This window comes from Corythoichthys intestinalis, chromosome 6, assembly GCF_030265065.1.
Source record: "Corythoichthys intestinalis isolate RoL2023-P3 chromosome 6, ASM3026506v1, whole genome shotgun sequence".
In the NCBI taxonomy this organism is placed as follows: domain Eukaryota; kingdom Metazoa; phylum Chordata; class Actinopteri; order Syngnathiformes; family Syngnathidae; genus Corythoichthys; species Corythoichthys intestinalis.
In genome coordinates this window covers 10,672,760-10,688,080 of record NC_080400.1, presented here as the reverse complement: position 1 = coordinate 10,688,080, position 15,321 = coordinate 10,672,760, and the positions used below count along the sequence as shown (strand labels likewise).

The following is a 15,321-nucleotide window of genomic DNA, read 5'->3' as shown; positions in this document are numbered from 1 at the left end:
CTCTTGCTAAAACTGCTGCCCCTGTGAGCAGAAGATAATGGCTGGATGGATGGAATATCACAATATATCAGTAAACCATCTTCCATCCATTTTTTATTAAATTCACACTTCATCTCTGCATATTCCCGCTCACTCCTACAACCACTAATAAACAGGAAATAGCGTTATAGCAACAACTCAAGTCACTGATATACACTGAGGTTAAAGGTCGCACAATTCTGTAATTCCTCATCGTCACTCTGACTAGTGTCCTGATGCATCGTCTCAAATCTCAAACCTCTAGCTCAAAGCAGCGTCCCAAATTTAGGATTTAGGCCTCATTTTAAAGCCTAACCTTGTGACCTTCAACACATGGGAAGGTCGCACAATTCTGTAATTCCTCATCGTCACTCTGACTAGTGTCCTGATGCATCGTCTCAAATCTCAAACCTCTAGCTCAAAGCAGCGTTCCAAATTTAGGATTTAGGCCTCATTTTAAAGCCTAACCCTGTGACCTTCAACAAATGGGAAGGTCGCACAGTTCTGTAATTCCTCATCGTCACTCTGACTAGTGTCCTGATGCATCGTCTCAAATCTCAAACCTCTAGCTCAAAGCAGCGTCCCAAATTTAGGATTTAGGCCTCATTTTAAAGCCTAACCCTGCGACCTTCAACACTTGGGGAGGTCACTCAATTCTGTGATTTTGTCATAGTCACTGTGACTTGTGTCCTGATGCATCATTTCAAATCCCAGCCCTCTAGCTCGAAGTAACGTCCCAAAATTAGGAGTTAGGCCTCATTTTAAAGCCTAACCCTGTCACTTTCAACACTTGGGAAGGTCACACAATTCTTTAATTTGTCATAGTCACTCTGACTTGCGTCCTGATGCATCATTTCAAATCTCAACCCTCTAGCTCGAAGTAACGTCCCAAAATTAGGAGTTAGGCCTCATTTTAAAGCCTAACCCTGTGACCTTTAACACTTGGGAAGGGCACACAATTCTGTAATTCGTCACAGTCACAGAGAGTTGTGTCCTGATGCATCGTCTCAAATCTCAATCCTCTAGCTCGAAGTAACGTCCCAAAATTAGAAGTTAGGCCTCATTTTGAAGCCTAACCCTGTGACCTTTAACACTTGGGAAGGTCACACAATTCTGTAATTCGTCATAGTCATAGAGAGTTGTGTCCTGATGCATCTTCTGAAATCTCAACCCTCTAGCTCGAAGTAACGTCCCAAAATTAGGAGTTAGGCCTCATTTTAAAGCCCAACCATGTGACCTTCAACACATTGGAAGGTCACACAATTCTGTAATTTTTGATAGTCACTGTGACTTGTGTCCTGATGCATCAATTCAAATCTTATCCCTCTAGCTCAAAGTAACGTCCCCAAATTAGGAGTTAGGCCTAATTTTGAAGCCTAACCCTGTGACCTTTAACACTTGGGAAGGTCACACAATTCTGTAATTCGTCATAGTCACAGAGAGTTGTGTCCTGATGCATCTTCTGAAATCTCAACCCTCTAACTCGAAGTAACGTCCCAAAATTAGGAGTTAGGCCTCATTTTAAAGCCCAACCATGTGACCTTCAACACATTGGAAGGTCACACAATTCTGTAATTTTTGATAGTCACTGTGACTTGTGTCCTGATGCATCAATTCAAATCTTATCCCTCTAGCTCAAAGTAACGTCCCCAAATTAGGAGTTAGGCCTAATTTTGAAGCCTAACCCTGTGACCTTTAACACTTGGGAAGGTCACACAATTCTGTAATTCGTCATAGTCACAGAGAGTTGTGTCCTGATGCATCGTCTCAAATCTCAACCCTCTAGCTCGAAGTAACGTCCCAAAATTAGGATTTAGGCCTCAATTTACAGCCTAACACTGTGACCTTCAACACTTGGGAAGGTCACACAACTCTGTAGACCTGGATTATCCAAATTTTAAATTTAAGGCATTTTAAGACTTTTTACGGACCTGCGGGAACCCTGACATATGAATTACAACAACAAAAAATTTGTAAATTGAAATATCTCAGCAACTTTCCTGATGTTTTGCACAGTAGTTATTTTGTGCTGTCTGTTGTGCTATGCATGTTTGTAAATGTCTAAATAAAAACTTTAAAAGGGTTTCAGACAGAAATAGGCATTAATTAAACTCCTTCAGGTTACCAATTTATTTTACAGACGCCTCATCAGGAATGGAATTGTTGGCAAGGAGCACATTTGGTATCAGCCAAGTCCTAAAAAAAAAATATATATATATATATATATAATATACAAACTGTTTAGACTATTGTACCATATCTTGGCCTCTGAAAAAAATGATATCATAGATAATAATATAAAAATAATAAAATACATATAAAGCTAATGTGTTCTAGAAATTTTAATTCAAACAACAGGTTTCAGATAATATTGATAAAAAATACAAGATAATGCAAGTGCTAGCAGTAAGCTTTAAAATTACAACAAAATGAAAGGCACAATAACTGATTCGAAGATCATTACAACAATTTATTAACAGCTACAAAAATCAGCAACAATTTGGCATCCTTTTTGCAGCTATTCCCCGGTTTCTGATAAAGTCTGATATTTTGCACTGGTCTTTACGCAAGAACAGAACCCTCCACAAGTTTGGAGCGACTGCATTCGGTTTTGGCGGCTAATTTTCCTTTATTTATGTGGCCTGAAAATAGCACATTACTGCAGTTATCTCTGCCCTCGACCAAGGTTTCTTTTTTACTCTTCTTCCTTCGTTTTTATCTATCAGCAAGCTTTCCTGCTATACATAGTTGAAAAACAGTATCAAATAAACGTATTAAATGTGCTTTTTACATGGAGTTGTCAAGACTTAAGATCAACGTGAAATTCAACAATTTCCTGCCTACTAATTTCTTAGATGATGATTGATGAATGATGATTTATGATAATTTCCCCCTCTGTTGTTGTTACAACTATAAAAATAACGTATTTAATTTATTGGATAGCCATCCTACCGTTTTCTCTTAGCAAAATTAAAGCACTGTACAGATGCATTGTTACCTATAAAAGTAGGGAAGTTACTAGTACCACACCATTTCAGAAATCACCTATCGTTTACGCTTCTATATGCATATACTTATTGGAATGTTTTACATTATTTCAACTTAGTCGAAATGGTACAGATGAAACCCAAAATTATGCTATATTACTTGGAATATAATGCAATAATGTGCAAATTAAATATTTTACAGAAGCTCTGTTGTTGTTAGTGATTCAGCAAATATGAAAAAAGTAAACAAAAACAACAAAAAAAGATTGAATTTTTTCCTCAATAACATTCAATGTAAAGATAACCTAATCTGATTCATCAGAAAAAAAAAACAAAAAAAACAAAAAAACAACAACAAAAAACAAATCCAATCAAAGTATGAAAAAGAAGTTCCAATTCGCTTAATAAAAACAATACTTTATCATAAATTATACTCTTACACTTGATTGTTATCTGCCTGGTGTCATCTTTCTCTGAAAACTTTCCTTTCTTGATCTCCTGGTGGGGGAAGGGCATGCACTAACGGTTCCCTGAATTGACTACGCCCACGAACTAAAGCCAGCCAATCACAAAAAAGCCCGCCAAAAATGACTGTGAGAAATGTGTATGGAAATTGTAGTTCACAGGAGGCCCTGTGGGGCGCTGTTCCATACAAACGCACACACAGCAGTCAAGTCAAGAGTTATATGAGGACTTGGGAAAAAAATGAAAAATAAGTCATTTAGAGACCAATTAAGGCGAATTTATCGTTATGATGATGAAGATGATGACGTATTCTTGAAATTGCGTCACTTTAAGAGTAAAAAAAAGGTCATTTAGGCACAAAAAAATGCAAATATAGTCCAAGGTTTATGGGGACATTGGCATTGTCCCCATATTTCAACAGTGTCCCCGGAGCCCAGGTGAGAAAACGGGTTCAAAGTCCTCACAAACCTAATTGGCGCGCACGCACACACACACACACACACACACACACGCACGCGCACACGCACACGCACACGCACACACACATATTCATTCCAGCGCGGCTTCCTTGCAGAAACTGTTTAACAAGTTAAACGATGATTGACACATTACTCCGCTTTGAAGTCCGCTTCTTGGCAAGATCAAAGACAACGAGCATCGTTAACTTTAATAAGCAAGTGCTGCAGGGACTGTGAGGAACAAAGGGCTGGGAGAGGGAGGTTGTGAGGCCGTACGCAGAGCAGAAAGCAAGGCGTATGTGGATTAAAAAAAAAGAAAAGAAAAACTCGCACGTGCTTGAGATGGGACTATCGCGCACGCGCACATTGCGATGGCGATGTTTAAATGATATATCGTTCAGGCTTAATTGAGAGGAACTTTAGGTATTGACCAAATACTTATTTTCCACCATGATTTGCAAATAAATTCTTTAAAAGTCAAACAATGTGATTTTCTGTTTTTTTTTTCCACATTCTGTCTCTCATGGGTGAGGTTTACCCATGTTGACAATTACATGCCTCTCTAATCTTTTCAAGTAGGAGAACTTGCACAATTGGTGGTTGACTAAATACTTATTTGCCCCACTGGATATAAGCTTACAAAATTGGGTTTCGACATGGACAGATTTTTTTTCTTTTCGGTATCGCCATCAGCTTTGAAAATCCCATATCCGTCGGCCTCTAGTATACAGTATAAGCGGGGTGGCTTTGCTTTGCTCCTTAGGACTTGGACGACCTCCTACGATTAATGGAAATCCAACCTTGAACTGTCTGCGCAGGTTGACCATCTCGTAAAGTCGCTGTTCCTCGATGCCACGCCGCCGGCACCACTTCCTGGAACCGCCCCCTCTCTCGCCCTTCACCTGCGGATGTCCCCCAAAAAAGTCAGAATCTGCACATAACCAATTTTCAGGACTTCTATTTATCTGCTGACCTCCACCCAGGCATTGAAAGTGTTCAGTAGCGTGAAGGGGTCCCCCTGGTTGCAGTGCAGCGGCTGGCGGGCGGTAGCACAGTCAGGGTTCTGCTGCGAGCTGCGCAGGAACGGCGACTGTACGCTGAGGGCGGCGGCCACCGTCAGCACAGGTTCCACAAGATTGAACAAGGAGCCCAGCACCAGCATCTTGCCTTAAAGGGACAAGCAACAGCCTTATCATAAGTATCTTGTTTCAACTCTTTCACTGCCATTGACGATGCGAGACGTCCAATCATGTGGCATTTAATCATCCATCTGCTGTTAATTGAAATGAGTTCATCACTAATAGATGTCCAGTCCGTTTGAAGAAGGAGGGATGGCAGCGACCGAACGAATGATCATTCGCCGCCTCTGTTCCAAGCCGTCAATGGCAGCCAAAATTTCATTTTTTTCTGCTGGTAATAGTGGAGATATCAAAGCTAATATTTCCTGGATGTAGCCACCTTTAGGGGAGGCAACAATTCAAATTTAAATATTAATATATCAATTTAAATATTGACGTGTATTTACCCAAAATGGAACATAAAGTGACCAGAAATGGATAGGAGGCAACCCAGGTTTGGCCCCAAATCAATAAAAACCTACCCATAAATGGCCACAAAATCAACAGAAAGTGACCAGAAATGAACATGAAGTGACCCGTAAATACCCCAAAACACTTAAACATGTCAGATGTAATTACCGATGACGACGTCGACAGGAAGTTGGGCTAGCACACTCCCAATGGTGGTCAGCTCACAACCATTGTCTAGCGCCCCCTGCTCCTTCAGGTAGGTAATGGCGGTCTGAATACTGGCTGCCGGCGGGGGATCGATAAAGATGAACGAAAGCGGATCTCCGAGTCCCATGCTCTTCATCTAAGGGGTACAACAAACGCCGTCAGCTTCAGAAAGAACAGGAAGTGACCCAATATAAACAGGATGTCACCCAAAAATGACCCAAAATCAATAAGATGTGACCCAAAAAAGCAAGTCATCTGAAAATGACCCAAAATCAACTAGAAGCGACAACGAATGTTCAAAAAATTAAAAGTCAAGTGACACAAAATCAACAGGAAGTGACCCAAAATAGCAAGTCATCCGAAAATTACCTAAAATCAACAGGAAGTGAAATCGAATGTTAACAAAATGAAAGCTGAAGTGACCTAAATTAATTAGGAAGTGACCCAAAATAGCAAGTCATTCGAAAATGACCTAAAATCACCAGAAAGTGACCCAAAATAAACAGCAAGTCATCCGAAAATGACCTAAAGTCATGCGCGGAGATTAAGGGGAGGCCGCCCCACCCCTGGTGGCTGAAACATGTCACTGCATGTAATTGAGTTTTCCATAAAGCAGTGTTTTTCAACCTTTTCTGAGTCACGGCACGTTTTTACATTGGAAAAAATTTCGCTGTACACCACAGACCAAAAATGTTTCAAAATGACTTTTTGTACATTATATATAATTCATTCATTCATTCATTTTCCATAATTATAAAATAATATCTCAATATTTATACTTACTCAGTGCGAAACTTGAGCCTGTTTAGATGAACAAAAAGCCGATATCCTGGCAGGAACTGAAGAAAGACACACACGAAGCTCTTTTTCAACAACTCTGTCTCTCCCTGTTTTTATCTGTTATAGCGGTTAGGCTTGAAAAGCTCAGAATTATCAGACAGGGGGATGATAGCAATGTCTTTAACTTAGGGCTGTCAAAATTATCGCGTTAACGGGCGGTAATTAATTTTTAAAATAAATCACGTTAAAATATTGGACGCAATTAACGCACATGCCCCGCTCAGACAGATTTAAATGACAGTACAGTGAAATGCCCACATGTTAATTGTGTTTTATGGAGTTTTGCCGCCCTCTGCTGGCGCTTGGGTGCGACTGATTTTTATAGGCTTCAGCACCCATGAGCATTGTGTAAGTAATTATTGACATCAACAATGGCGGGCTACTAGTTTTTTTTTTTGATTGAAATTTTTACAAATTTTATTAAAACGAAAACATGAAGAGGGGTTTTAATATAAAATTTCTATAACTTGTACTAACATTTATCTTTTAAGAACTACAAGTCTTTCTATCCATGGATCGCTTAAACAGGATGTTAATAATGTTAATGCCATCTTGTTGATTTATTGTTATAATAAACAAATACAGTCCCTATGCACCGTATGTTGAAAGTATATATCCATCTTGTGTCTTATCTTTCCATTCCAACAATAATTTACAGAAAAAAATGGCATATTTTATAGATGGTTTGAATTGCGATTAATTGCGATTAATTACGATTAATTAATTTTTAAGCTGTAATTAACTCGATTAAAAATTGTAATCGTTTGACAGCCCTACTTTAACTACATCAGGGCCGAGCACCTCGCTGACATTGGATTTGCAGGCAGGTGGTATTAATGTCTCTGTCACAGTGTGGGACTTTTTGGTTACAGCAACAATGCTTTGAGGGTTTTCTCATTTACCTTTGTAGTTTTTCTCAAAAGAGTTGCCTGTTTCTGTTTTCAAGAAGGCGAACAACTTAGTCCATCGACTTGTTTTGAAGCGACGGGTGTTTCGTTTGGAGATTAAGTTTAAGCTTAAGATAGCTGCTTGTGTCGCGTACAAGAACTGCTCGGATTTCCAGCCATCAGCTACCTTGCTGTCCTTCACAATGTGTTGAAATAAAACACAGGGGGAGGATTAATGGTTGTCACCGATGGATAAAATGGAAAGGACACTTTCGTGTATATTGACACTTGACAAGTCTAATCAAATGATGTACAGTAGACGTGCTGGGGTCCAAGTTGTCGAGGACAGCAAGGTGGCTGATGGCTAGAAATGCGAGCAGTTCTTGAACACGACACAAGCAATATCTTGCTCATCTGAGCACGAGCGAAAACGAAACCTTCTACAGTACCTAATCCTTCCATCCTATTGCAACTCCGTCTGACAACGTAAATAAACGAACAAAAAAAATGCAATATTGGAAAATTTCTCGCGGCACACACCGGTTGAAAAACACTGCCATACAGTATATGAATTTAAAACTTAAGACTTAGACCGGTAACGCGTTGTCTATAAAACTTGTAAAGCCATAAAGCAAACACCACAAATTAATTAAATTAACACAAAAAAAAATTATAATGGGTAAAAATCATTTCATTTATTAAATTATATATTTATTGACTAGCACCTTAGATGGTCATTTGCTTTGCTTAGCCAAAACCACCTGAGGACAGAAGAGTCAAGATGGATATACTGTACGTAATTTTTTTCCAAACCTAAGCTTTCAAAAGTGGCAACAACTACTGAGCAAGAACCAAGGATTGAAGATATGGACCATAATACACTGGAGAGCACCGCCAAAATGGTGAGCGGAGTTTCAATTTGCCCCACTAAAGATGTTAATTGTACAACAGAGCCACCACCGGTTGTACCATATTCTGCTGTGACTGTGTTTCGGGGTCAGCGACATGTTTTGCCCACCTGCCACACCCAATGCCTAAAATCAACAGGAAGTGATGTAGAATGTCCAAAAAATTGAAGGTGAAATGACCCAAAATAAACAGGAAGTGACCCTAAAGAGCAAGTCATCCAAAAATGACCTAAACTCAACAGGAAGTGACCCAAAAATAAACACCAAATCATCCAAAAATTACAAGTCATCGGATAATCAACAGGAAATGACACAGAATTGCAATAAATGTTACGTGACCTAAAAATTCCCCAAACTGTACAGTAAGCGAGTCAAATAAACAGCAAGTTACCTGAAATGAACAGGAAGTGATCCAAAAATAACAGGATGTGACAAATATGAAATATGAAATATGCAAATAATGAACAGGAAATGACCTGAAAATGCCCAAAATGAACAAGAAGTGACCAATATAAACAGCAAGACTCCCTGAAATGTCCCAACATTACCAGGAAACAACCCAAAATCAACAAAATATAAAACAAGCCAACAGGAAGTAGAATGTCGTGCACCTGAAGAACCAATGAGTCCAGCGCCACTCGGTGGATTTCAGGCACGGGGTAGGAAGCGAAGGCGTCGTAGTCGGACTCGGCGTACAGGCGGTAGCACACGCCGGGACCCGTGCGGCCTGCGCGTCCCTTCCTCTGCTCAGAGCTGGCTCGGCTGATCCAGAACTCCTGAAGTCGTTGCATCTTGGCCTTGGGGTCGAAACTCATCTCCTTCACTTTGCCTAAGCCCCCCACAAAATAAAATTTAATTCATTAACTCATTAGCATTGAGCCTCTTTAATTCAATGTCTAATCGCTATGAGAATGTGATTAATGTGTCCACTTTTACCAACCTGAATCGACGACGAAGCGCACACCGTCGATGGTGACGGACGTTTCCGCGATGTTGGTCGAGATGATACATTTTCTCACACCGGGGGGCGCTATGTCAAACACCTGCAACGATAACAGTATGGTGACAACAGTCTACCATGGGCTGAATTCAGTGCAGATACCTTGTCCTGCTGTGCCAGCGACAGCGTGCTGTGCAGTGGCAGCACAATCCATCGGCGCGTGTGCGTGGCGTACACCTGACACGCCTCCTGAATAGCGCCGATTTCCGCCACGCCGCTCAGAAAAATCAACAGGTCACCACGTTCTTCCGGCGGGTATCTCTGATCAATGCCCTGCAGGATCCGCAAGTACGGCCGCGGTTCCAGCTTCTCCATACGTGACGCCGCTTGCTCTTCGGGAGGTATCGGTTGATAAATCACCTGGATTGGAAAGAGCCTGCCTGGCACTTGCAGCACGGGGGCAGAGCCAAAGTAATCGGAGAAAAGCTTGATGTTGATTGTGGCGGACATCAGGATGAGACGCACGTCGGGACGAGTGGCGACCAGGGAGCGCAGGACGCCTAGCAGGAAGTCGCCGTGCAGGTGGCGCTCGTGCACTTCGTCCACGATCAGAACCTGGTACTGTTCTAGCGTTTTATCCTGCTGGATTTGCCTCAGGAGTAGACCTTCGGTCAGGAAGATTAGCTTGGTGGCCGTGGTGCGCGTGGTTTCGAAGCGGATCTGGTAACTCACCTGCAAAACGTTAGCGATTAACTCGCCGGCTACCGTTTTTTTGCTTTGAAATAAGACTGAAAAAGAGGGGGTCATCTTATATTCGCGGTCAAGACATTATACCCATTCACGACGCTAGATGGCGCCAGATATTATTGAAGTGATGTTCTGTCATGACAGATCTCAGCTATTCTCAAGTTTAACCAGTTTGCATTATCTTATTGCAATGTTTTTCCTTATTCAGATTTGTTTCAAGACTACAGTTACAGTTAGAGTTACAGTTAGACTTCATTTTGATGGTTAAAGCAGTTATTGCAATTTTGTTGTTTTATCCCAATAGATTGGTTTATTTACATTTCAAAAACCAGAAGCCATTCATTGACGAATGTGATTGCACTTTAGTTCACACATTTAAATGACATGGTCAGATATTAAGATTTGAATGAGGCAAAATACCATGCTTTTTCTCTCAAATTTATTGTTATAATCATTTGTTTCAGATGTACTGTAGTTATTTTCTGTATAAAAATTAAACTGGCGTTCAAAAAGTCTTTTTTCAAACTAGAGTCTTGAAAAAGAGGGGGTCGTCTTATAATAGGGCAGTCTTATATTTGGGCCAATACGGTAATAAATGAACTGGAACGATAACTAAAGAAATAATTAGCACAGAACACAAATTTTGATTGTTATTTACATCTGTAGTGTTGCAATGCATGCTAAGAGGCATGTTGGACAACAACAGTGTTGACAGCAGGTGGTAGCAAAGGTTGACTGTCTCCCCCAAGGGTGCAGTGATGGCCAAATGAAGCTTCTCGAAGCAATGAAGCTTTGCAGCCAATTGATTCAACGCTTCATGATGGTTCATTTGGTCTTATGGCAGGCTTATGATTAGAGGTGGGAATCTTTGGGCACCTAACGATTTGATTACGATTCAGAGGCTCCGATTCGATTATAAATCGATTATTGATGGACCACAAACCCCCCCGCTTTTAATTTTTTGTACACTAGTTCCAAAATTGTTCAAAAATCCTCTCAGGCTAAACAAACTACTATTTCAGTATCAAGTTAACCGTTAAAAACAGTAAATGAAATACTCAAGTCCCCATTCTGTATCGGCAGCTTTAAACTACATTCAATTAATTTAATGTTGTGAATGAACCGTTAAAGTTGTTAAAATTGCTCCATAATTTCCTTTCTGTCTACTTTCGATGTAAAAGTTTTAAAACTGTTTCATCATTTAAAGATAGATTCAAGTCAAGATTTTGCCGATTTGTTTTTTTTGTTTTGTTTTTGTCTTTTTTGTTTTAGATGAAAAGTAATTAGGTTCGCTACAACAGAGCCTTCTAGAGAAGTCTACTGCTTTAAGATGGCGCCTGTTTACTAGTGCGGGAAAGTCTGTCATTTCGCATCTAGTTCTTGGTATATGATCTAGCACGGCTGTCGTCTGTCATTTCACATCTAGTTCTAGATATATGTGATATCTACTAGAGGCGTGCGAAATTTCCGATTCTTAGATTATTCGCGATTCGGCCGTGGAAGATTCGAGAACGATTCACGAACTTTCAAATTCCGATTATTGAATTATACCAGGTAAAGTGGAAGTAAAACAGTCAGCGCCGTCTTTGGGACACAATGAGGAACGGACCAAGAGTAAATATCATGTTCGACTCATGCCGCTAGATAAAAAAAAAGATTAAAAAAAAAAAAATCATACTTGACTGCGGCCGACAGCCGCTACAAACAACGCCCGGTTGCTAGTTGCTACAAACAAACGGCTACAGTAGATATCATATATATGTAGAACTAGATGCTAATGACAGACGACAGTGGTGTTAGAACATGTATTATTGAACAGAGATGCAAAATGACGGACTTGCCGGCATTAGTATACAGCCGCCATCTTAAAGCAGTAGACTTCTCTAGAAAGCTCTGTTGTAGCGAATCTAATTAACTTTTTATCGAAAGTACTCCTAAATCGGCAAAATCTTGTCTTGAATCTATCTTTAAATGATGAAACAGTTTTAAAACTTTGACATGTCAAAAGTAGACAGAAGGGAAATTATGGAATAACAGGAGCAATTTTAACAACTGTAACGGTTGATTCACAACAATAAATTAATTGAATGTAGTTTAAAGCTGCTGATACAGAATGGGGACTGGGGTATTTTATTTACTGTTATTTTTGTATATTTGTTTGCTGTTATATGTTAACTTGATACTGAAATAGTAGTTTGGTTTAGCCTGAGAGGATTTTTGAACAATTTTGGAGCTAATGTACAAAACATTTTTAAAAAATAAATAAAAAAAAGGACGGGGGTGCATCAAAAATCGTTTTGTAATGGAATCGGAGCCTCTGAATCGTAATCGAATCGTTAGGTGCCCAAAGATTCCCAGCTCTAATAGCTACCATAGTCGTATGTTGCCGTATGATTGTAGCAACTAGCAACTGGGCGCTGTTTGTAGCGGCTGACGGCCGCAGTCAGGTATTATTGTTTTTTTTTTTTATCTAGCGGCATGAGTTGAACATGATATTTACTCTCGGTCTGTTCCTCATTGCGTCCTTAAAACCGCGTTGTGTTTTATTTCCGCTTTACCTGGTGTAATTCAATAATCGGAATTTGGATGTTTGTGAATCGTTCTCGAATCTTCCACGGCCGAATTGCGAATAATCTCATATCTTTTGGTGTACCGTAATTTACGCACTATAAGGTGCACCTGACTGTAAGCCGCCACCCATCAAATTTGAGACGAAACAAAATTTGTTCATAGATAAGCCGCACTGGACTATAAGCCGCAGCTGTCCTCACTGTATTATGGGATATTTACACCAAAAGATATTAACCGGTAATACATTATTTGGCAGCGGCATCATAAGACTGTCATAAGATCAAATGAACCACCATGAAGCTTTGAACCAATTGGCTGCAAAGCGTCATTGCTTCAAGAAGCTTCGTTTAGCCATCACTGCTCCCTTGGGGGAGACAGTCAACCTCTGCTGTCAAAACTGTTGTTGTCCAACATGCCTCCTAAAATGCATTGCAGTGTTACAGATGTAAATAACAATCCAAATTCATGTTCTGTGCTAATTACTTCTTCACTTACTGTTCCAGTTGTTTCATGAATTGCTTCTTACGGTATTTGGTAACACTTTATTTGACAGTGGCACCATTAGACTGTCATTAGACAATCATATTTATGACACTGTAATGAGCATTAATGAATGCGTATAACAGATACCATTTAGTGTTATCTGGCAAATTAAAAAATCTCACTTTTGAATGGATGTAAAAGATCCGAGCTGGACATGGTTAGTGACATAATTTGCCGGATGACACTTAACAACATCTGTCATAAGCATTGAGTAACACCCATGATAGTGTCATATCTTAATTATGACAGTCTTATGACAGTCTTATGACGCCGCTGTCAAATAAAGTGTTACCAAATACCATAACTAGCAATTCATGAAACAACTGGAACGGTGACTGAATAAATAATTTGCACAGAACATGAATTTTGATTGTTATTTACATCTGTAGTGCTCCAACGCATGCTAGGAGGCACGCATTACCTATTAACCCGAATAAATCAACAAATAAGCCGCACTGGACTATTAGCCGCAGGATTCAAAAAGAAGGAAAATAGTAGTGGCTTATAGTTCGAAAATTATGGTAAATATCCCATAATACGGTGAGGACAGCTGTGGCTTATAGTCCGGTGTGAATTATCTATGAACAAATGCTGTTTTCGTGTCAAATTTAATGGGTGGTGGCTTATAGTCAGGTGCGCCTTATAGTTCGAAAATTACAATAAATTGTCTGATCAAGTCAAAATTGGGCACCAACAATGTTCAAACTTGGTTTGACCAGAAGAAAAACACAAACCTTGGATCCGTACTGGTTGAGACTCTCAAAGCTGACCCTCTTAGCCAGCGAAATGCAGGCGATACGTCTCGGCTGGGTGCAAGCGATCTCCGAGAACCCGGCTGACAGCAGGTACTGGGGCACTTGGGTGGACTTGCCGCAACCGGTGTCTCCCGCCACCACGACCACCGGGTTCTGCCTGACCAGTTCCACAACGCGCTCTCGGTACTGGTAGATCGGCAGGTTCTTTTGCTCCCGTTGCAGTTTGGCCAGCTTACCGAAGCTCTGTCGCTGACTAAAGTCCAGGTAATGCAGCAAAGACAGACGGAAATCCGAAATCACTTCAGCGTTCGGACCGGAGGACTCGCGTCTGCCGTGAGATCGTCCCAAACGCTCCTCAACGTCTTTGGTCACTAACGACACGTTGATGCGGTACCGGGCGTCGTACTCCTTAGGCAGGTCCAAAGATCCGCTTTGGACCCTGTCTCTGTCCTCATAGGAGCTGGAACCATGTCCACACATGTCCTTCTTTAGCTTGAACCTTTGGAAGCGGTCGAAAAAAGCCCAGAAGTCTTTGTGTTCCTGGCTGCCTGCTTGAATGTAGTCATTCGGCCGGAAGAAGATCTCATCCAACTGGGCCCGGCAGTAAGGACTGTCCCAGTCCCAAGACCGGATGCGGGGCCTCCCGTCCACATCCATGGTCCTTTCGCTACTGTCAATGCACCCTTTGCTAGCTGTGCTTTCTAAATTTCAGCTTAAGAGCTAAATGTACATTTTCTTAAAGTGGATTTATGCTGTAACATTGAATTTTCTTCCACGATTTGAACATTATTGATTATTAATGTAACAAAGTCAAGTCGCAAAGCTTCAACATCGACATAAACATGATCATTTAAAGGCTACAAATACGTTAAACTTCATTTTGAATACTTAAGACGGACGTGAACGGGTTCTGGACATCAATATAACGCATAAATCATTTAGATTTGGATAAAAATGGGTAATTAACAAACACTTACGTAGGATAATGTGTAAGTTGTTTTGAATTTGGGCGGAAGAAAATCACATCAGGACTAACTTTCGGTCCGTCTGTAAAATAGTCCGGTAGAGAATAGCGTTTGTTTTAAATAATTCCGGAAAGAAACACGACGGAAATGATTTTTTGAATTTTTTAATTAAAAAAAATTATATTCTGTTTTTTCATTTAACTTTTATCATTTATTTTTCAATAAAAAAACAAAAATAGGAGAAAGAGTCAAAATAATCTTTTTTTAATTTTAAAAAATGTTATTTATTAAAACAAAAAGAAAAAACAGTAAATGTTCTTGATTTTTTATTATTTAAATCAAGGGCGTAGGTTTGGTCTCAACATTGTTAGGGACGATATAACAGCATAACTTGCATGTACACTTTTTTGCTGGGGACGGGACATTCATAATAATCAATGCAAAAATAAATCTGTATTGATTTATACTAAGTTTTATGTATATTGGTTCAGCCTACACTGC

At 40.1% G+C, this 15,321-nt stretch overlaps 1 protein-coding gene across 2 annotated transcripts in view; it reads right to left on the bottom strand.

Moving 5' to 3' along the window:
- Positions 1-14,897, bottom strand: part of LOC130917637 (probable ATP-dependent RNA helicase DHX34) — a 71,193-nt gene extending 56,296 nt beyond the window's left edge. For both annotated transcript variants that reach the window (XR_009063505.1, XM_057839237.1), the window contains exons 1-7: positions 13,835-14,897; positions 9,402-9,971; positions 9,240-9,342; positions 8,911-9,128; positions 5,626-5,800; positions 4,902-5,095; positions 4,729-4,830 (exon numbers count right to left, since the gene is read on the bottom strand). Coding sequence is in view for 1 of the 2 variants with exons in the window: in XM_057839237.1 (XP_057695220.1) it covers positions 4,729-4,830; positions 4,902-5,095; positions 5,626-5,800; positions 8,911-9,128; positions 9,240-9,342; positions 9,402-9,971; positions 13,835-14,512 (2,040 nt within the window). In the remaining variant the exon portion in view is untranslated. The remainder of the gene's footprint in view (positions 1-4,728; positions 4,831-4,901; positions 5,096-5,625; positions 5,801-8,910; positions 9,129-9,239; positions 9,343-9,401; positions 9,972-13,834) is intronic.
- Positions 14,898-15,321: the final 424 nt, after the last annotated feature.